The following is a 24,012-nucleotide window of genomic DNA, read 5'->3' on the forward strand; positions in this document are numbered from 1 at the left end:
CTTCAAACCAACCAAAAATAAAGAAAATTAAAGGTTTAAATATTTATATAATTTTTATTTAAAGATGTACATTTAGAATAATAAAAAAAAAGGATTAACAACAAAACAACTATTCTTTTTCGTCTTCTACACGTTAGTTAAACATAATCACATCCAGAAAACAACTTATTAACCACTTGCGCTAATGAAATAACACCCACAATAGAGAATAAACATACACAACAAAAAAAAATGCTAATAATCTTGGCAACTGGCATATATATTGATTGCAAAACAAGGTTCCATACAAACACAACAAAAATGAAATGGTGATTGATCCAAATGTTCTCACAATTGCAATATACTTTTGTTTTAGCCTTCTAGGATTCATAGAGGTGACTTTGAAATAAATTATGGAGTACAATATGTAGTTATTGAACCTCGGAAACATCCTAATTCATTACTTTTAAAGAACCTAATATCAGGTCAAATACCTAATACTAGACCATCCATCTTTACACCTCATCCAATGTTACATTATTTACAGAGCCAAGAGAAGCCTCATATGATTTAACTCCTACTAGTTCTACATGAAAATGTCTTGAAATTGTACAGAAGATTCAACCTTCATGGCAGAATATGGGGGGCTTGCAAACTGTGCATATAGTTAAAAATAAGTAGATAATATTATGGTCTGCATAACTATACCAAAATCTCTCAAATTACCAAAGAAGCAATTCTCCGCATCATCCATTCATTGGAACTCCTTTCCAACAACACAAGTCATGGGTTGGATGTTGGCAATGCACGGTGTGTCGACCGCGCCTGACCACTCACTGCTTCATTTATCCTACTGAATACTACTTTAAGGGGAATACAAGCTATAACAGGACCTTTGAGCTTATCTACCACTGGTTTTCTCTCCTCTTCTGACTGCCTGTGACCAGTCAAAGAGGATAACTTCCGAATCTTTTTATTCAACAGCCCAGATTTTTTCATCTTGGAAGATTTACCTGATGAAAAACGTGATGAATTTTTGGAATGTATTCTTCCAGTTACCGAGTTTGGCTTGGCCACACGATAGATGTCACCAGCTTCCATGTCACATCCAATGCCACTCAACATGTTATCACAATGACCTTCCTCCAAAACGTCAATTGTCAAAGGGTGTCCAATAAAGGCTTTGCCATCCAGTTTACTCACAAGAGAAACCAAAGGGACATGTTGAGGCCGGTAGCTGGATTTCACTTCTACCTTGACATCATATAAGGAAGCATCGGAACAATAATTTCTTCCAGGGAAATCTGCTGTTTGATATCTGGAGTTAACAGTGAACCGCGAATGGCGATAAGGAAGCAATCTTTGAGGTGTGAGAGATCCATCAGGTGATAGCTTTGCCTCTGCTGTTGACCCCCTGATATGCTTGTTCAAGTCCCGAAACCCATCCAGTGGGCCCTCAGCAACATGTTTGCTCTTAACCTGAGAAGTACAATTGAACGAAGCATTCGGTGAACCCAAGCCATTCCAATCATTTTTCTGACCGACACCCTGAGAGAATCCATCCGAGTTCCCAATTCCTGGCAAATATGCACTGGATCGATGGTCCATATCCACATATTTTCTCGAGACTTGTTTTCTATTTTTACCGGTGTGTCTTGAATTCCTTTTTCCTTTTGACTGCCACTTGGAACTACCTTTGTCTGCTCTATGGCCAACAATATTGTGACCAGCAGCTGAACTGGTACAACCAGGCTCATTCTTTACCTCATTCAATGACGGAGCTTCAGATTCACTAGCATTACAAGACTGTTGTCCCAATGCACTAACTTGAGGCTTGCCAGCTGAACAAGAAACCAGTATGGACGCCAATCCTGGCAAAAGAAATTACATCAGTGCATGTTAATTATCCAGTTCACGTCCTTTCAACCACAACATCCAAAAAGACACAGTTGCAGTATGGGCATGGCTAAACTGAAGCACAACAGATGAATGTAGCTTAACTATATTCTACTGCTTTCAACAAAAGTTAAAAAAAAAAGGTTTTATTTATTAAAGACAAACAGATGGGAATGGGGAAGGAAATAGCATGGATATCCAAACCTCAGGAAAATAACACAATCACATACACAACTAATATATTTACGGTTATTCTACAGCTTAACAATGCAACTTTAAACAATCAGTTTGTAGTTTGTACTTTCTACACATAATATTAGGACATAAGAAAGCAATAATCATGGAAAACCAGACAAAAGCATGTCACAATCTCACCGGGAAGGGGGACTAGTTATACACTTTTTCAGATCAATTTATTCCTGCACCACAAGTATCATGAGTGCAACTTGCACAGGTGCAAAAGTGAAGGTCAATGAATCCAAGATATTTATTTCCATAGAAAACAACCATAAAACCATGTTTCAACTTAGCTCATTCAACAGTTATTAATCATTATGCATGATCACCATGCGTCTTCCAGGCTCCACATTCAATTTCCATTCCTCTTTTTCTAAATTCCATGTTCTGAGTAACGCTTCATAAATTATACACCAAAAACCTAAATCTATCACAAAACCAAAAAGGAAAATTAAAATATTGGGGGGAAAAAGAAAGAAAACAATAATGTATTAGTGAGGAAAAGGGGATAATAAACTGCAAGGCACCCTGATGACAATTGTAAGCATTGTACATACTACATAAGGAAGACCCTAGAATTCAGAAACTGTAACATACCTGGTGTATGTTTCTCCTCCCCTAGAACCCCAACAAATGGCACATCAAATAATTTATCAGAAGAATCATTGCCAACTAGCCCTGGTATGCCAGAAGTCTCACTCTCCTTGACCCTGTGATTGATTTGGGAAGCATCATTACCATGGTCGTGAACAGTTAATGAAGTCCCATTCTTACAAGCAGCCTCAGCATTATCTGAATTGTGCGTTGCCATTGGAAAACTTTTCTTTCCATCATTAGAATCTAATCCTGAAATCCTTCCATCAGTTACCCCACATAGTGGAGAACTGCTTGAACTGGGAAGCTGATCACAAATGACAGGAACAGACACCATGGCTGTACTCTCCAAAACCTTTGTTAAAGGCCGGCGTCGATTTTTCCTTTTCAAGAGTTCATGAGCATTTCCCACTTGTGATCTCTTCCTTTTCAGTGTTGAGGAATAACCTTTGCCACCATTTACAGAGGTTCCATTAGCCAGGCAGTTCCCTGCAGTTGAATTGTTGAGTGAAGCACTAGCTTGCTGAACTATCTCAGTTGTACCCATACCATGGACCTTTCTCTTTGACACTATACCAATGCCCAGGTCCTCAAGTCCTCTCATTCGCTTGACTCCTTCAGTTCCGTCATCTTCTGAATCATTGGGTGTTCTTCTCCTTCTTCCCTGCACAGATTGCACCTTTAAAGAACCATTATGATTAGGCTCTTCAAAAGATATACCAGATTGTGACAACTCTGGAGCTGAATTAGAATTGTCTTCAGAGTCACTCAGATCATTGGTCATATCGTCATTGTCATCACTAGAATTAGATATGATTGGTAATTCTCCAGCTGATCCTCCATGTTCACTCCCAGGTTTATCTAATCTGGAGCATAAGTTTAACGGTTCCTTGTCCAGGTGAGCGCTCTCTAACTCAAGAGCATGAAGAATAGCATCCTCCCTGCGAGCATACTTCACTGCCTTCTTGTTTGAATTAGCAGCAGATGCCTTTGCCTTCTCAATACATTCATCATACTCTCCACAGCGAAAAGCTTTTACCCGCTTCGACTTTTCAAGATTATACCAATCCCTATATCACAGAGAAGTATTTCCAATATCAGTCTAACAAAAATCAATCCTTTTTAATAACTCAACAACAAACAGATTCAAGAAATACATTTCCTAAGCTTCACCTAAGAGGAAACAATGACATTTCTCTTTTCCACCTTTTAATACCTTGTACAATTTTAAATAGAGAATACCAATGATATTTATTTTTAGGGTTTAAAAGCTCCATGGCTCAATGCCCGCAAAGTTTCCCAACAAGACAGAAAAAGAACACACGCTGAGAAAACAATCCCATCCCATTATAGCTCCAATGACATATACCACAAACACCAAAACGCGTACAAAAAAACATTTTAAAACAATGGTGCACAACATTAGCATAAACCCACACATCTCGTAAAATTAAAGAAAAGCTTGTCAAAAACATCCCAATCCATTATCTGGAGTGAAAACAGCACCTCAGCAAGGAACTGTCCCACCTCCCCCCATAAAAAACAAAACCAAAACAACAATTATATCAGTGATCAAACCAGTTTCATATAGCTACAACACCGTCCAGTTAAGGACACGTTTGGTAAACATGAAAAATCGGATTAAAAGAAAGTTTTAGACCAGAATATCAGCAAAGCATCAAAACAAAAACCATGTCCTAAAATCATTTTGCAAATTTTTTTATAAAAAAAAGAGCTAAGAAAATAAGAAGAAACACTCACACGCTTGCATCCTCACGACCTAATAGCTTGACAGGAGTACCCGATCTCGGTGAAACCAAACAACTCTCAGACAATTCATCGAGACCCATTATCCGACCCGGCCACCACGACCCGTTTCGCCGTCGGACCCATACCAACCCACCCACCGACGCATCGATTCCGTTGATATTCGACTCTCCGGAACTACCCATTTCACACCCAAAGAAAAAACCCTTAAAACTTAAACCCCTTTTGAATAATAATAAAAAAAAAAAACAATCTCAACGCGCCATTGCAGAGCTACCCAAGTTCAGAAAGGGCTCAAAGTTTTCACTTTTGCGCATAAGAGGTAAACCCCACAAAGCCTAAAAGCGAAAGCTCGGAGAAAAGGCATTAAAAATGGGGAATTTGTAATGGTGCATGCAAGAGAAGGGGGGAAAAAGCATGGAGCTTGATGGGGGTAGAAGATCTAAGAGAAGATCTAATAATAAGCTGTTGGTGTGTGAAGAGTATTTGACATTGAGTTTGGTTTTGTGTTGTTTGGAGTTTGGTTGCGCTGTGATTTCATCAGAGGGTCGTGGTCATCCGTGGCAAACACAGAGGGTACGGACACCAGAGAGAGTGAGAGAGTGAGTGTGTTGTTGTGAGGGTAGAGAGAGAGAGAGGGAAGCGGTTCTGAAAAACTAAGAGAGAGAAAGAGAGAGGGGTTTGTTCCTTGTTTGGATCAAAACGTAACTTTTGGTATCTTTAGGCGATGGCCCATTAGAAAACAAGAAGCAAAGGGAGGCACTGAGGGGATGTGTTCGTTTTTGGTGTTTTGGTTTTTTCAAAATTATAAATTAAAAATATTCTGTATACGGTTCAATGTATACGTTTTCTCAGGTTGTCAGCATACGTGTATTTTTTTTCGTCTTTAAGAAATTGTTTGGGATAGAACTTTCTGGAAGGGAAATGAACATAGGGTAATTTTTCTTTCTTTTTAAGTTCATTTATTATGTATTATAAAATAAAATAATAAAAATATGGATAAAATTAAGATATGATAAGAGAAAGATAAATTCTAATTTTATTATTTGATGTATATCATTAAAATAGATACTATTATAATATTTTTTAATGTTAGAATTAAATAAAAAATTATATGTATGTGACAAAATTATTTTTTATTAAAATTAACATATTTTAAATTTTTTTTAATTAAAAATTTTATTTTTAACATATATGATTAAAATTTATGCATATATAATATTAAATTTAATATTAAATTGTATAATTTTATTCAATTTTTATAATAAATTTTTTTGAAATAATAAATTATAATTAAAATTTTATTTTAAAAAATTTCATCAATCATTTTTAATATTTTTTCAAAAAAATAAATTTAAAATATATTTTAAAAATATATTCATATAAATTAGGATAATTCAACCAGATAAATAATTGGAAATAATCAATAAATATTGATTACAAAATATAATAGAATAAATCTTATTGTGTCATTGTATCCTAACCATTAAACAAACTATTAATTTATCAGAATTATATGTTATTATAATAATAAATAATTAAAATATATTTATTTAAAACCTCGAACAAGAATTACGTTATGTAAACTTTACATCATTAACTCTAAATTCCATATCACCGTATCATGTAATCTTTTTCTCATGTTACCTTCCTTGTTATAAGAAAACATCGTGCAAAATTAGGATAAATTTATATATATAAAAAGCAATAGCAGAGACTATGTTAAAATTTAATATCGATATTTATAAATATTAATTTTTGAATGATAATAATGTTTAGAAAAAAATTTGAATGATAATATATTTTAAGAGTATTTTTAAATAAAATATTTTTAAATGGTTAAAATTTTAGAAATTTTATTTTTTACATCGTGTATTTTTAATTTGACATTTTAAATAAATTTCATGATTTGTTTTTTATTTTATTTAATATACTAAAATAATTCATTACTTTTAATTATAATATTTAATATTTTAATTTAAAAACATTTTTTAATATATTTTATAAATAATTGAATAATGCCATATAAAGTGTCAACAAATATTTAATTTTATACATTTGTAAAGTTGAAAAATAAAGAAAATGTAGAGATCAAAGTCAATGATGAAAACTATTTAAAAAGAAAATTAAGATATATATAGCATGTGTGTGTTGTGAAAAAAAAAAACTCATACATTGTTAATCGAATGTTTAGTTAAACATTATCATGATTTGAACTTAAATATTTAACACAGTTTATGGTTAATTTTGAAAATGGTATACAGGATATTGAATTAAATGTGTGCCAATAGGTTATAATAATTTACAAAATAAATAAATTAATTAAGATTATATATAGATAAATTATTTATTTATTTTATGCAATTTAAAATTAGTTAAAATTTGTTGAAATGATAAGTTGTCAATTAATTTATTGTTAAAAGTAATTATGATGAATTTGTAAAAAATATGAGTTTTTGAGTGAGTAGCTTTAAAAAAATATTAAAAATATATAACAATGTTTGAAATTTAAGATATTTTTAAAATTGAGAAAGTCAACTTAAACAAAAGGGTAAATAAGGAGTTTGTAAATTTTAACGAAATTGAAGGTGGGATGAAGATGTTAAAATCAAACACACAAAGGTCATGGATACAAAATGAAGAAAAACGTTGACTTCATATAGATCATTCACATGATATTTAAGTCATTTTCATGTAAGCGAATATAAAGAGTGTTAAACCGCAAAAGTAATGAAAATTTCTCTTTTCTTACATGTAAATTAATATTTATTTATTAATTTTTTAATAAAAATTAATTAATAATAATAATTATGTTGCTATCATTGTTCTTTATATAAAAAATTAAAATTATCATATTAACACTTAATAATTTTATTCCATTTAAAAAAAATCACTAAAAAAAATATATAAAGTTAGTTTGTATACAAACTAAAAAAGTATTTATAAGAATAAAAAATTATTTTTTATTTTAATTAAAATACATTAAATATGAAGTATTTAATGCATTACATTAATAATATTAGTTTACCAATAAATTATTTAAAATATTAAATGCTTTATAAGATTCTAAATTAAAATATTAATAGTTTTGAATATTATTATAATTGATATATCAAATATTAACTTAGTTATTAAATAATTAATTTTATAATTTTTTTTCTTTTCAATTTGTAGTTTTATGATCCACACTTGTGAAGTCATATTCACCGGATAAATTCTTAAAAAATATTTTTGCTTTGCTTTAAAAATAATAATAATAATTTCACACTTAAAATTACCTTTCATTAGTATTTTAAAGAAGTTATATTTATTTTTTGAATTTTTTTTAAATGTAAAAATAGTCATTGTCCTTAAAAAACAAAAACAAAAACATTACTATTAACTACTTCAATTTAATAATAATAATATTAATATATATATATATATATATTTTGTTATATAATATAATTTATAACTTAATGTGTCTTTAATAGAATATGAACAATTTGATAATATTATTAATTTTCAATAATAATATATTAAATATTAATAAAATATTTAATTATATTAAGTATATTTTTTAAGTGTTATAACACGATTTTTAAAAATATTGATTACATATGTAAATTGGATTAATAATAACTTAATATGTATTATTATTATTTTTTAAGTTATAATAGATAAAAGTATAATTTGTATTTTAAAATTGTCTTATTTAAAAAGAAAAAAAAATATAATTTTTAAAAAAAGATTCATTCATTTTAATGAGAGTTTAAAAACTTCATAATTATTACATATGTTATATATTTTTTAAAAAAATTATTTAAATACTTGTTGCATAAGATAAGTCTAATAAGGTTGAATGTAAATTTGTTCAAACAAAACGTAATAATTTACTATTGACTATTGAACCATAGACAACATACTTAAAAGACTAATATTTAATTTGATTATTATTTTTTACAAACAACAAATATTAATATCAATAAAAACTAATATTAATTTTCCACATTACTTATGTAGACCTAAACAATTTGTTATATATTTCTAATTTAAAAAAATCCTTAACAAACAATAAAGAGAAACATACAGTAATAAATTTATTTAAAAGAGCTCAAAAAATAATTTAGACTCATAAATTATTTATGCTTTATTTTAATAAATTTATTATACGACTTGTAATTGTATTTATATAAAAAAATAAGAATTTAATTATATGTCATAAATTGATACTTTATTTCATAAATATTTACAATATTAATTAATATCTTATATGTATATATAATAAGTATTATATTAACACAAATAATTTTTGATAAATAAAAATATAATAAATAATATATTTAAAAATAAATATTTATTATTTATATCTTAGACTTAAAAAACATTGACAATTATTTTTTATAAATAAGAAAAAAATTAAATTATCATTTTAAAGAATTAAATAAATACATATTATTTTAAAACTAAAAAGAAAAAGAGGTCGGATCTTATTACTACTCGTGTCTGGAATTGCTTGTTAAAACGGACCGTTTTAAGAGAAAGTGTTTCAGTGATTAGGTCTTGTTTGAGCTAGCTGCACCCTACCCTTGTAATGGTGCCGTGACACCTCTCTCTCTCTCTACACATCTCACTTCACACGCATCTCCCAATTGACTTTCAACCATGGCTGGTACTCATTCATTCTCATCTTCTATTTTCCCCTTATACCATCATTTGCAGATTTATCATATTCCGTGGTTTTGGTTGCAAACTTATTTTCACCCAAATGTTGCTGTTTAGCGATGCGATTCTTCGATATTTTTATCAAAATTTTGACGATATATGAAAAAGCATCGAATGGATTGTGTTTGGACAGTGCATAAATTACCAAAAGTGTTGTAACTACTGGTTTACTTAATTAAGCCTTATTTGACCATGTGTATTATGCAGACTACAAACAAGAACAAGATATGGAGATTGAAGCATTAGAAGCTATACTTATGGATGATTTCAAAGGTTTACTATATTTCTTTACGTCATTTTATTGCGTATGCGTTGTGCGTGCTAATTTGCTTCTCATTTGATTTTCCCACTGCGAAATTAGGGTTTAATTTTTTGTTTGTAATTTCATGGTAGAAATACATTCGGGTGAAAGTGGCCTAAGTACTTCCAATCGGTGCTTTCAAATAAAAGTTGCTTCACAGGTAAATGTTCCTCATTCTTGTAGTGCAGTTTCTCATGTTATACTTTTTTATTATTGTTTTTTGTCTGAAGAGTTTGTTTACTCGTCAGACAGTGGGGCTATTTTATCCATATAGCTGACCTTGCCGAGTTGAAAGTACTTTTGTTGTTGAAGTTTGTGGCACGGATAATTATGACTGTTGCTCTAATGCAGCTTATTTTACTGAGAAGTCAATTTGTGTTAATGTTATTGTAATCCATATATTTTGATTAGTAGTTTACTTTTGTTTTTCTTATTTAATAAAAAAATTTCTATTATTGAAAGTTAGAGCAGAACATTTTCTTCTTGTATGTGATGTTCTGAAACGCTACTAAATGATTTGGAATAATATTAATGTGTTTTTTGCTGTAAAATATCTTGTTGAGCACAGTTTGCTGGAGTTTGAGCCTTAGAAGATTTAGAAGTTGGGTTTTTTCCAAGATTTTCTATTACTTTTCCTCTTCCTTTGATTTATTCAATGTACATAGGCAACTGAGATGTCTTCCACTTCAGATAATTTGACAGAGAGTTGCTATTATATTTATCTGAATGTTATTCATTTTTACAGGATGATGAGGAAGATGGGTTAATCACTAATCCAGGTTTATTTTACTATTGGAGATTATTTACTTATTTTTCTACATATAATATTCTGATGCATAATAAACAAAGTACGTGGTTGATATTTTCTTTTTGCAGCTCAACTGGCTTTAATCTTCACACACACAGAAAGATATCCTGATGAACCTCCACTTTTGAATGTGAAAAGGTCTATTGCTATCATAATAATCTAGTCTTTTATATTTTTGTCTATCTGTCCAGTTAACGTCAAGTGCACTACATATGTTTATTTATTTTCATTATTATTCACTAACATTAAGATGCTTTTGCTATATTTAACCCATACTCAACAGTTTGCAAGGAATACCTGCCGAAGATTTAAAGATTTTGAAAGAAAAACTACAACAAGAGGTGGTCTTTTACGATGCAGTTTTACTGTTTAATGTTTGGACAGATCTGGTCTTTTTGCTATCTGTGCACTGGTTGTCATCCATATTGAAAGACATCACCTTAATGCCATTCTGAATTTAATGTTTCCAGTTGTTATATCTGTTTTTAAATGTGCACAATGGCTGATGGTTGTGGAACTCTAGATTTGTTGTGGATATTTGTCAGGTTATGGAAATTTTGATACAAAACCTGTGTTCCACAGGCATCTGAAAATCTTGGTATGGCTATGATATACACACTTGTTACCTCAGCTAAAGAGTGGTTGGCTGACCGGTTTGGTGAAGACTCTGCTGGTGGGAGTGCTGAAGCAGAAGAGGCTGCCAAAGATGATGTAAGACTGTCTTCTATTTTAAGAATTTTTTAAAGAGTTTTGGTTAGTTAAGTGCCTTCTACATTACAAGGATATATATATATATATATTTTTAAATTACTGAACATTTGCTAGTAACTAAGTGCACACAGTGGAACTATTGGAATCTGATAGTATTCAATATGGGTATGTATATTTAGCGTGTGTATGGAACTGTATCAGAAAGCTAAAATATGTGCATTTAGTAAATGCTACTCAGTGTAGCTTCTGTTCAACATGGAAAAAAATGTGGATACCAAAGTGCAGCTTATCAAAGGTCACTAGGTCAGTGCTAGCTGCTGACATTTTCATTTACTGGAACGTTGTTTAGCAGAGATTTTTCAGAAGATGTAGGTATTCAGTGCTTGTATATATGGAAGGAACAAAGTTTGGCTGCTTGAAAGGAGAAAATATATGCTTGTACATCTTGGGCAGCATGTAAAAGTGGGGACAATTATGGAAGGGTGGTAGTCAACATAGACATATTTAATAACAGCACTGATATGATCAAAGTCCAAAAACATGCTATAATTTTTTTACTTTGAAGGAAAGTAAACATTTGAAGAAATTATTCTCTATAATATATTCAGTTAAATAACAACTCTTAATGATTATTATTCCTACATGTTAAATGTTTTATTATCAGACTCCCTCTTTTTTTATGTCTTACAAAAGTTTTTCCACTAGACTGCACATGGTAGATTACCTTATAGACTATACATTCATTTTTATGTATAATTACTTGTTATCTGTTTTAAATTTTTAATGTTTTAAAGGATGATCCATTAGTTCATAATAATCGTATTAGTAAAGATAGTAGTGGTGGTTTGCCTATGTTCTGATTTTCTTACCTGGTCTTCATTTTAAGATGAAGATGTTTTTTCTAATGTAATATTTCTTTTTATTATTTTATACACTTGCCTCTGAAGTTGTGTTGACTGTTGAAAAAGTTGCCTGACAATTTTTTATCGATCCAACATTTTTAGATAGTGATACCCCATGGGGAACCAGTTACTGTTGAAACATTTTTGGCATGGAGAGAAAGGTTTGAAGCTGAACTAGCACTGGAACGAGCCAAGTAAGCCCCTTGTAGTTGTCTTATTCTATGGTACACATTTCTAAATCTCTTTGTATCTACAATTTTAAAATACAAAGGTTTCCTGTGGACTGATGAATCCCCATGTGTGACGTGTTTATCAATGGGGGTAGAGGCTTTAAAAGCATATGCCTGGCAGGTAGAAAATAGATACAAAAGGGGGGTCGTAAATTTGGAATGTGGCATTACAATAATGAGAAATTTAGAAACACTCTTTTGAACACTCATGTGATTGGTCCATTTTTAAAAAAATCCAAGTGTTTGTCTCATAAATTGATATTTTTTAAAATCTACTGACTTTTTAAAATATTGACCAATCACAAGAGATGTGTTAGCAAGAATGTATTGCTAGTATTCCTCTTAGCAACAAATAATGTAATAGAATTGGGTGATATTTTAAAAATATTAGTCAATCTCTAACAAGTAACTGTAAAGTTTAATAGCCTGAAGTAACAAGTCCCTTTTAATGCCGAAACAATTTGTCCTAATTTCAGGCTAATGCCCGAGTCTGCCCTCACAGCTCCCAAGGAAAAGAAGCTATCTGGTAGACAGTGGTTTGAAAGTGGAAGAGCGGTACTCTGCTATCCTTACTATAGTTATAACTTGATGCCTTAAATTAATATTTTGTGTTAAATGTTCTACAATTTAAGCATACAATTTACTGCTTGCAATTAAGATAGATGTTGTTGAACCATAAATTGTTTCATATTTGATTAAAAAGAAACCACTACGTGCAATTAATAATGTCTGAGAAAGGTCCCGTGGGCTGTAAAATTCCATGTTGCCCCCAAGATGAGACATTAAATGTTGAGCTAATTATTAGAAAGGACCCCTGGGCTGTAAAATTTCTCTGAAGTGGCCCAGTAGTCTCTACTTCACTTCCTAACAAGACTATACAATGTTGACCCCCTATAAATGAATCTCACGTAAAATACTTCATAATTAACTGCAATCTTGATTTTTGGGCCCTGTTTTTGGTTTGTGTACAGAAAGGTGCAGCTGCTGTCGCTGAGGAATCTGATGGGGAGGACGAGGATGATATTGACTTTGATGATGACAATTTTGAAGGTCTGTGTTTATGTTTATGTGCGTGTCTACACACGCATGTCATTTCTTTGAACAAATGTTTTCTTATTTGTAAATAATGATAAAATACATGTTTCATGTGTCATGGCAGATGATGAAGAGGATATGCTTGATCACTACTTGTCTGAAAAATCTAATCCATTTGTAGAGTCTGGCACGAGAGCTAGATAAAGTGCGAATGCAGCATTATCCGGCAGAGATTTACAGTTTGCCTCGCTGAGTGAGGGAGTTTATGTCATCCTTTCTAGGACAGGAGGATTTGGTTTTATGATGTAATCGAAGGTAAAATGTAGAAGCGTTTGATATGCGACATTGTATTTCACCTAAACACTTTGATATAAAAGAAATACTTTTTCAGCAGTCGCATCCATGAATTGTATGAAAGGAGTTTCTTATGGATAAAACAACTATATAACTCAGTTTGAAGTATAATAAATAAGATGAATTTGTTTCACTGTGTGTATCTATGTAGTAGCGTCCTGTAAGAAACTAAGAATACTCTTCTGCCCTTTTGACCTTTTATGAATTTGATGGTCTTCATTTAATACGCGGCTTTTAAATTTATGCCATTCACATGTAATTAAGGAAAATGTTAATCTTAACTGAAAAAGCAATTAAAGTTAGTAAATTTTTTTAGAAAGGAAATTAGTTAGTATACTGAGAATATAAGAGTAATAAATGTTATATTTTTTTTAATAAAAAAATTACTATTTATAAATATTTGAATTCAACTTTAAAGGTTGACATTTACGAAATCGTATAAAAGTTGTTATCAACCAACATGTAATAACTCATTTTGGATTCGGTACTGAACTCATAAAAGTTGAAAGAAAAAAAGTTGTTAACCCCCCTTAAGAATTTCAAGGAGCCTAAGTTGTTATCAACCAACATGAACAGTTATAAAGAAAATGTTGCTAAGTCTTTGAAAATATTATTTGTCATTCAAATTAGTTCTGATGTTAATTATTGTCAATTCCATTAACATGAGAACACATGACAAGTGAGAAGAAAATAATAATATTGTGACAGACGTTTTTATACTTACATTAAAAGTATAAAATCTTTTGATTAATTACTATCAAGGATGGTAATATGTGCTGAGACTGAAACTAATCTTATTAACCCATGAAATAAATGTGTTTTGGAGAAATAGTATGCAGTACTTGCGAGAATGAGATTTTTTTTTTCCATCGCATTTTTTTTTTAAATATCTCAATTTTCAACATTTTAGTTTTTAAATATTATTAAATACGTTAACAAATTAGAAAACCGAAAAAAAGGAGAAAAGATTCGTTAATTATGGTATGAGCTTGATTGTTTTTGTCTCTCTGTGTTTCTAAATTCTTTCTTCACAGTAAAAATAAATTGCTGTCATTCAACCTCATTTTCAGGGTATAAGAATTCGTGTGAATTGATCGTCAAGAGTTAAATAAAAATGCAGTAAATCGAGTATCGATTGAGAGAATTCGCATATAATATAAACTAAATTAAAAGATTTTGTAATTCTAGTCGAGCAATTAGGAAGTGAGTGAAATTTTAGATAGACTAAAGATCTTGGGCAGCACTTAAATTTGGGAATTGTCTGCTAATGTAGAAAAACCTAATAATAATACTTCAAATTTACCTGCAAAAACGATTGCTAAGAATAGAAGGAGAGCAAACGATGCCCTTAAAAGATACAATCCATGTATTTAATAACATGATTGGTTACTTAAGTTCAATTTTTTAATGTATTCATACACACCAATTAAGAAAAAAATATTGAAAAACATTTATTCGACATATAAAAATATTCAATACTTATGGTTTTAAGTAACTAAAAGCATTGAACGAGATATATTTTATACTTCATAAAAAAATTCTTGACTTATATTAGAAAAACCGTAAGCGTAATTTGGAGGTCTAAAAAATATTGAAATACATACCATTTACAGGATCTTTTGAGGGAAGACTTCTAAACAATAAGGATATTCAGTTTAGATGCTAAACTTTTATTTCTAATCTCAACATCCAAATATTTCTCAGTTTGGAACAAGCATCAAGCTGGGTTTAATAAGCCAAGGACAATTTCTCCTTTTTCTTGGCTATAATCATGATGCCCTTTCTATTATGAAACTAAAATCTTTCCTCTAAATATTTTTCTTTTCTAAGTCTAAATTCTTATATTGCATATTATACAAGGAAATATGCTTTGACAATATTGTGACATCTTTTCATTGACACTCTGGTTTCAGCATTGATCCTTGGCTCGAAACTATATAGTGAATGCAGATTTTCAACCGTACTGGTAAATATCAGTATTTGGATGCATTCAAAACTTTGCAATATCAACTTCTATACAGAACCCTGATCAGTCATAGCTTGAGCAATGGTTAGAAAGGCAGAGATGACTGCTCCATGTACCAGAGCCCTGACATAACAAGCATACAATATTAACTAAGCGACATATTAGAAAAAAGACATTTCATGATTAAGGATCATTCAAACAAATCCATTGCAAGGGAATTGCACCCACCAGAACCTACACTTGCCATTCTGATGACTGGTTACCCAAGAATGTGTTTATTTATTAGATCAAAAGTTAATACAAGGATAAATAAAAAAGGCATTTTAATTTTATTTTTTTTAATAATTGAAAAAATTTTCTCACAAATGCCAACACACTATCTTGTTTGTAGAATAAATCTGGTCAATTGTCTTTTTAATAAGATATATAGCTGATTAACAGCTTTTAAGACAGTAAAAGTATGATTTTCTTTGCAATTGCTCGTATAAGAATCAGTATCATGAATTCATGATCACTATAATTCTTCAAAATGAGCTCAGAACATGAAGACATCATCACAGGAAAATCATATATATGGTTTTGAGGGAGGACAGCAAACTGAAAGCGGGAGAAGAGGAGAACTAAAAAATTTGGATGCCTTGCAATGTTGAGGAAGAAAGCACTTACTCAGGGTCTTCTTTTTGATAACCAAAATCAGTTGCAGCTTTGATAGCTCTCTGATAAGTCTGTTTCATTGCTTCCTGCCCAAAGTAACAGCAAATTTAAAGACAGAAGTTGGTATAAAACAGTATGCGGATGATGATACCTACCAAAGTACGAAAGAAAAAATAATTAAACATGAGTAACTGTCAGTTTCCACAGCCGTACCTAAAAATTATCAACCCCACCACACCAGGAAAAAAAGAGAAGAAAACCACAAATACAGGCACAGACATACACTTTATATTGTATTCCTCTGCACACAATAAACATAATTTATGGAAATTGTACATTTCTTTTCAAATAATGTGAAAGAATACAAGTTTGACTCAATTTGAATACGAAAAAGAGTCAAAAAGAAAATGGAGTACAACTAGTTAATAAAAAAACCTAGCAACCATTTACAATTCTTAAAAGGCAAACTATATGATTAGTAAGAGCAATTGGTTTCAAAAAACTACCTGCAATTTAGATTCAAAATCCTCTGGCGACCAGTGCATCAAACTGCATTCATGATTCAATTCAAGTTCTCCAGCCACAACCTACAAGCAAGGAAAAAAGAAAATTAAAGGAAGGTCCATCCAAATGAGTCTAATGATGATGCAGAATCTGCCATAAGTTAAACAGAAGATCAATTAACTGATGCTAATCAATCTGACATAAGCCTATGATCATAGTTCCAATTTGAATTTTTACATTGCGAAATGATAAATGTTTAAATAAGCCTATCCTGGCAAGGCTTAACTAGAGATTCTAATGGTTTCTATCTATTTAGTTGTTTTGCGTGATACCATAGCATAAAGACATCAACGCATTGCTGAGTGCTAACCCAATGAATTTATATAATTAGAAGCAATTAAATCATCATCAAATGAAACCTTTCGGTTAATGATGGCATTATTTTAACAAGTACAATAGTGTGGGAGTGCACAAAGCTCTCATCATTGTAGGGGCTGAAGAAGGTCAGATGTACACAAACTCTCTCTCATGGGCAGCAAGAGTGTTTCCGTGACTAGAACCAATAACCATCGGTTGACCAAAAAACTTATCATTGGGCCAATGCTTGCACTCGTCAATTTACCACGGACCCAGTAAATATTAGCATCTAATGAAGACCAAATACATCAGCAAAGTATTCATTAAACAATGAATTCAATGCCTGAAATATGGGGGGAAATTGAGGCAAAGGAAAATGAGGTTAAATTCAACACACAAGGACCCAAAATAAGGAAACTACTACATCTCTTTTTCCATTTGTCTCTGTCTCCATGCCAACTGATACCTAATAAACAAAATATAATGCAGAACTAACTATGCATCAAAATTCGCAGATATGGTGGATAAAATTTTCAGTTTGTTCATGTTACAGTGGCAATGTGTGCACAATATACATAGGAAAAATAAAGTAAAAATCTCACCCCTCCAGCCCCAGCAGCCATTGCTGGAGCCACAAGAACACTAGCTTTCCTCAGAACCTGAACTGCCTCAGGGGTACAAGGCATGTTTGAACCTAGGATTAAAAAATTAAAATGTCACTACCATTAATATATATGAGAAAAGGAGGAATATGTATATATACACAGCATCTTGCAAGAACAACTACCTTCTACGAGTATACGGCAACCTGAATTAACCAAATTAATGGCATCAGTTTGATCAATTTCATTCTGTGAAGCACAAGCAAATGCAAGATCACACCTTTCACTCCAGGGTTTTGCTTCATCATAATATTTGGACCGAGCATAGGTCTTTGAATAGTCTCTATATATTGGCAATTTATGAACAAGGACCATAAAATTTTATACAATAGGAAGCACAAAGTATAAACAGATGACAGAAGTTATACAAACCGCAAACTTCTTTGTTGAGCTTTGATGTCTCTCAAAAATGATATTTTCATGTAGTCAAATCCATCCTCATCAACCAAATATCCTCTAGAATCTGACAAATGCTTTTGTTAAAAAAAAAACCGGTATACTCCTCGAAAAGACCAGGATATATGAAGGTACTCAAAATTATATGAGAATCCTAGTTTTAATTACTACTATTCTTAAGATTAAGATTATAAAAAAAAAAAACACAAATTTTCACTCTTTCTAGAATTACCTGATACTGAAATGGGAAGAGCACCATAAGCAACTAACTTCTCTAAAACATGCATTGCAATCTTTCCAGAACCACTCACAACACATCTACAGGAAATAATAAATTAGAAGAGTATCCCAAGATCATGAATGTGCAATGAATGAATTGGTAGCAAGTAGCAACAATGCTTATGAAATGGTCTAAATTATAATAGAAACCTTAATCCTTTAAGTTCTTTATTCATGTCAGAAAGCAAAAGCTGGGCAAAGAAAACCTGCAGAGGCATGACAAACTTATTAAAATTTTTAACTTGGAACTATAGATGCACAGAACGTTTTACGATGATCTTCTGGGTAACAATGGATGTGTATGATACATGCACTTTGTCATGAAATGATGAGTTGGCAATAAATCTAGAGATTACTCTTCTTTTTTATTAAAGGGCTGGACAAGAAATTGAAATGACATACTGCATAACAGAATATCTCATGGAGAAATACCAAAAATAGGGAAAGAAAATGGAACGTTATTTCATGCATAATCACTCATATTTTCTCATCTCACCATATGTCCACAGGGAGTAAGAATGAAAAGTTGAAATTACCAGCCCATAGCCAGTAGCTTCAGGTCGAAGACTGGAACCAGACCAAAATATCCTTGGCCCTGTAAAGCTTCCCTGCATAAATAAGGCATAAATATGAAAAATAACCAACAGAAAAAACCCTAATTGTCCTTTCTGCCACAATGCCTACATAATCATTACCTCAAAATTTCATGTTCCTAAACTGATATGTTACAGACTGCACTATATACAATGCATATTGTGTGAAATATGCATTGTGCAAAGTAAAGCAATGATCCCCAAGCCCATGGACGCAAAAATATCAGCAAGCAACAGCCAAGTTTATCCTGCTAGGTGGGCCCCATACTCCCACTTTTTCCTCATGTTGTTAAAGCAAATTGACATAATTGTACTTTAAAAGAGATAAATTAAAGATTAAAAGAAATTACCAACATCACAAAATATGTAGACAATAATGCTTAACATAAGTTTGAAAATACAAGATGTCATGCGTTTGCACTACCTAATCCTTTTTTCTTTGGCCATTGGGATTTATTCTATTGATGTTATTACATAAAGTGCATTAAGTCTGCAATATTCAGAACTGAGATGTAAAGGGGGAAGCATATAACGAAAAAAGATAAAATATTAGTATTTCCACCAAATAATTAGTTAAGATTTAAGAATATCAAAATTACCTGAAAATGACCAGCTAGACGTCTATATTGTCCAAAAAGATACCCCATTTCTCGAGTACCAACACCCATTTCCTCTGATGGAAGGTCCTAATAGGCATCCATCACAAGAATAATAAGTAAAACAGGCCCTTAATGTGAATAGGTTAAAAGATGCAGAAAAAGAATCTGCTTTGAGTTACCTTGTCGGGACCCAGGTAGCGATACATCTCACTCATGAAACTTTGGCAAAATCGCATAATCTGCCAGCTTTTCAAAGTAATATTTAGTACCTATAAAAGCACTCAAGTAGAGATAGAGTAAGTTAAAAACTCGCCTCATTATCACTTTTTCCTTTTGGATCAAAATCACTTCCCCCTGCTGCTCCTCCTAGTTTATATGGTGATAAGGCATTCTTTAAAGTCTGCAGGGAAGTGTTGTATAAAGTGATCAAATACAGATATGCATCATGGAATATGAACAAATAAAGCTTTAAATCTTTAGTATTATATTACTCAACCAAATTAAGACCTTATTACTAGTATAATTAGTATTTTGAGCAAATAAAGGTTTTCTGTCCCAATCATTATATTTTCTCACGTCATGTAGGTAGACTGCACAAGATCTAGGCATCTTAGAAATATTTTAATGATCACCATAATCTTTATATTATAATCTTTTTAGAAATATGGCATTGAGTATTGAGTTTCACATTTTTTTTCCATGATTGGAAGACATGAACGTTGAAGGTCTGCTTATCAAGTGTATATATACACGCATACATAACGCGTGTGTAAAAATACATATTCGAAATCAAACACATGCATCTTATGCTGATATAATAGGTGCCCAGAAATCCTAGACATATGTTCTAAGATATCCACATCCCAAAAGCCACCATAACAGAGTATTTAAAAGAACTCCAACTTTTACCCTGCCCCCTCCTTATTCCATGGTATACTCTCATCATTTTCATTTATTATCTTTCTGGCACTTATTCTCTCACTCTCTCCCTGTTCTGTTTTTTCAACCCGCTTCTTCAATTCTGTGTGAACATGTATATGTGCAAGCACATGTGTTTGCTAATTTATCCTAACATCTGTTCACAAGTTTATCCTCTTTCTAAAAACAGAAAAAAGACTCTGAAATACAGCCCTGATCTTGATGTAAAAATATAATATTAAAAGAAAAAGGTGGTTCTACCACTCTCGTGATGAAATGTAAAAAGTGTATAACTTACAACCAAACATAAGGGGTTAAGAGTTATAACTTAGGCTTTGTTTGGGAATTGGTTTTTGGGGGGAATGAGAAAAACTTATGTGATAGTTATCCTTGTTTGAGAGTTTTTAGATGAGAAGACAAGGATTTATAAACCATAAAAAATCCTCTTAATCTCATGTTTTTAAGTTCTCCCAATTTAAGAGGTCTTGTATTAACCCTCTTTCCTCCTCCCTTACTTTCAAATTCTTTCCTTTCCTCACCCTTGAAACTCGCAAACAAAGTCTTAAAGTTCGCCCCCAAGAAAAAGAAAGAAATCTTTCACACATGCAGCGCATTTTTGTGGTCAACAGATAGCCTAAAGGCTTAAAGAAAAGCATATAGGCTTCCAAGTCATAGACAAAAACGTGACAGAATAAAAAGATACCAAAAATGTCATTAGTTCTAGGAAAAAATGTCATGTATGAATACCGAAGATACCCATAATACCTGTTCAAAACCAAGGAATTTGGCAATACTTAAATTCATTGATGGATGAAAACGTATACCACCCCTACATGGACCCATTGACTGGTTAAATTGTACCCTAAAGCCCCGATTAACATGTGTCTCACCCCTATCATCCACCCATGAAACTCGAAAAATAATCATTCTTTCAGGTTCCAACAAGCGCTCCATGATGTTAACATAACTGAAACATGAAAATATCAATGAGATGCATCCAACACTAAAGCACTGGCTTTGTGATTTGTAGATAAATAATATATAATCATTAACCATTTGAATAAAACTCACTGAGAATTTTTTGCTATGACTCTTTCAAGAGCTTGAACAGCCTCCTGGACTGCCTGAATGAATTCAAGCTCATGAGGATCCATTTTTAGTGTAGCTTCAAGAATTGATCCCGCCGTTTTTGACATGGCAACTTCAATTATAGAATTATCAGACAGTATCCCAGAATGTTAGCATTTTTATAAGAACGAAGAAGACCTCTTATCATTTCCACGTATTATTTAGTGCATAGATAACAAACATATACTCATTTGAAGAAATTGATGTAAAATGTAAAAATATATGAAATTCTATCACACAGAATTAGAGAAATGAGCTGAAATTTGCTATAGTAATGATAATCTGAAGCTTAACTAACAGATTAGAATACATATGATGCACTTCAACTGCCAAGAATATAGCAGCAACAATAAACAAATACAGATACAATCTATACTGTGAAAATAGATGGCAGTCTATACATAACGCATTTAAAAGTGGGTATGCCACAGAAACAAAAATATTCATAGCAGGCATTAAATCAGTGAGGGAAACAAGTAAAATGGTTGTATGTCAGTTATTATAGCATGCTGAGATGGCTAACCTTTTACATAAGTGGGTTTGTCGACCACACTTTTTTCTTTGGAGGCCATTTGAAGACGGAGAGCCTCTTTATGAAGCAAACTATTATTGTGTTCTTCCAGGGCACTCATCTGCATATTACGACTGCCCTCATTCCCATAAGGATTTCTTCTATGCTTCCGGCCATACTCCCTGCAGACAGAGCAGAAAATCCTTGGAGTCCCATCTTTCAAATCAAGGTAAGCCCATTTATAGGTGTCTGCCCATTCCTCTCTCCATCTTTTAACAACCTTTTTCTTTCTTTTCACCGGTTGGGTCTTCGACATATCTTGCTCATTGTTTGGAAGCTGAGAAACCATCCCCATCTGCTTGCTCTCACCATGTTCTTCTGCAGAAGATTCCCGCATTGGCGCGCCAATTAGAGTAGGGCTACCAAATGAAGGATCATCCTCCCCAGGTCCAATTTCTAGATCAATCTCTTCACCAATCTCTCTCACGACCAAGTGATGTCTCTGGGTTTGCTGAATCAAATTCATATCATCCATCGAGGAATTAATTCCTACTCCACTTGTTGGCAACAACATTCAGCATGACAGCCCTCTCCACTAATCTAAAATGCTTTGACTTCTGTCAAGACAAACACACTGACTGAACCACCAATTTACCTATTCAGAGTTAATCAACCAAACAATCAAACTCATTTACACGATAAAAGTTTGTTTGTGACATCTGGACAATTCAGCTTCACAAAATTGCTTGACTTGAGTTGGAATAAGTAACTTTAGACACACAAGGCATAAACCAACCTTCCACTCCACTAGAAATTAGAAGAACGGTGTCTAGAACAGTCTTCAGTTCTTCAAAACCACAATAAAAAAAAACAAATCCCACACATGAATAACAATTCTAGTGCTCAAACGAAATAGCATAGCAATTGAACAAAATCCCTCAAAACTTCCCTCAGCCCAAGATTTAGCTAGCACCCATTAAAACTCCCAATCTTCAGCAAGCGATGGAGAAAAAAAAATGTTTTTTTTTTCCAACGCCACAAATCATAATTAAATTTGCAGACATACCCAGAACCTGAATTTGATCGGTGAGCCAAAATACCTTGAGAATTTGAACAAAAGTGACAAACTTGAAAAGCGAAAATTATAAGCATATATCTACATATCTGAGACTCTACACGTTTGGAGAAAGATGAAAGAGGGAAAATTGCAGCAGTGAAATGGAAAAGGAGGAAACTTTAATTTGAATTGGAGGTTAGGGAGTGTAGGGTGATGATGCTAAGTGGAGAAAACTAAGTATGCGATTTAAATGATTGTTTCAGGGACTGTTGGTTTTGGTTTTTTACGAAATCGAAAGTGGGGGAAAGACGAGGAGTGAAGAGTGACGAGGATGAACGTATCATGTATGTGATGTGATGTGATGTGGATTGTGTGTGATCATCACTATGCAAACAAACCAAACAATCTTGGCACGAACGAGATTTGATGCCAGAAGAAAACAAACTTTTGTATCTTTCTAATTTCTTTAGGATAAATTACCCTTTATCCTTTAGCTTGGTTTTTTTAATTTATGTATTATATTTTTCGCTATCCCCAAATCCCTTTATGAAACACTAAAAAAAAAAAAAATCCCTTTATGAAAATAAAGTACTACAAAAGTGTTGGAGTTTTTTACAACAATATTATAAAAAATAAAAATAAAAATTCAAATAGAATGTAGGCCATTTTAATTATTCAACTAGGAATCAAATTTTGAGTTACTTTTTTTTAATTTTGTTTCACATTTTTATATAATAAATTAAATATTATTATTTAAATTATATTTATATTTTATTAACATAAATATTTATAAATATTTTGTTAGTTATATATAATAAAATAAATTTTATTATTTAAATTATGTTTATATTTTTATATTATTTAAAAATG

The 24,012-nt window shown here is 31.9% G+C and overlaps 3 protein-coding genes across 4 annotated transcripts; 1 reads left to right on the forward strand and 2 right to left on the reverse strand.

The window, feature by feature from the left end:
* Positions 1 to 234: 234 nt before the first annotated feature.
* LOC113849371 (uncharacterized protein At1g51745) lies at positions 235 to 5,274 on the reverse strand. Its single transcript, XM_027479244.1, has 3 exons — positions 4,468 to 5,274; positions 2,710 to 3,776; positions 235 to 1,850 (listed from the first exon to the last, which is right to left on the reverse strand). Exons 1-3 carry the CDS (start codon positions 4,656 to 4,658, stop codon positions 763 to 765), a joined length of 2,346 nt encoding a protein of 781 aa, XP_027335045.1. The 5' UTR covers positions 4,659 to 5,274; the 3' UTR covers positions 235 to 762.
* A 3,673-nt stretch (positions 5,275 to 8,947) lies between these two features.
* On the forward strand, positions 8,948 to 13,649 carry LOC113849625 (RWD domain-containing protein 1). Its single transcript, XM_027479656.1, has 11 exons — positions 8,948 to 9,124; positions 9,385 to 9,450; positions 9,571 to 9,638; positions 10,224 to 10,257; positions 10,355 to 10,424; positions 10,570 to 10,627; positions 10,869 to 10,997; positions 12,002 to 12,093; positions 12,606 to 12,684; positions 13,101 to 13,179; positions 13,289 to 13,649. Exons 1-11 carry the CDS (start codon positions 9,118 to 9,120, stop codon positions 13,366 to 13,368), a joined length of 762 nt encoding a protein of 253 aa, XP_027335457.1. The 5' UTR covers positions 8,948 to 9,117; the 3' UTR covers positions 13,369 to 13,649.
* A 1,496-nt stretch (positions 13,650 to 15,145) lies between these two features.
* On the reverse strand, positions 15,146 to 23,575 carry LOC113849092 (NADP-specific glutamate dehydrogenase-like). 2 transcript variants are annotated; one of them, XM_027478702.1, is made up of 16 exons: positions 23,186 to 23,575; positions 22,098 to 22,740; positions 21,518 to 21,629; positions 21,212 to 21,413; positions 19,842 to 19,928; positions 19,708 to 19,767; positions 19,529 to 19,615; positions 18,873 to 18,944; positions 18,487 to 18,542; positions 18,290 to 18,375; positions 18,034 to 18,124; positions 17,787 to 17,944; positions 17,602 to 17,693; positions 16,645 to 16,725; positions 16,151 to 16,224; positions 15,146 to 15,607 (listed from the first exon to the last, which is right to left on the reverse strand). In XM_027478702.1, exons 2-16 carry the CDS (start codon positions 22,657 to 22,659, stop codon positions 15,532 to 15,534), a joined length of 1,896 nt encoding a protein of 631 aa, XP_027334503.1. In that variant the 5' UTR covers positions 22,660 to 22,740; positions 23,186 to 23,575; the 3' UTR covers positions 15,146 to 15,531. The 2 variants fall into 2 exon arrangements, with proteins under 2 accessions (XP_027334503.1, XP_027334502.1); XM_027478701.1 differs by having other exon boundaries at positions 21,518 to 21,647.
* Positions 23,576 to 24,012: the final 437 nt, after the last annotated feature.

This window comes from Abrus precatorius, unplaced genomic scaffold, assembly GCF_003935025.1.
Source record: "Abrus precatorius isolate BTA unplaced genomic scaffold, Abrus_2018 Scaffold9, whole genome shotgun sequence".
Classification (NCBI taxonomy): domain Eukaryota; kingdom Viridiplantae; phylum Streptophyta; class Magnoliopsida; order Fabales; family Fabaceae; genus Abrus; species Abrus precatorius.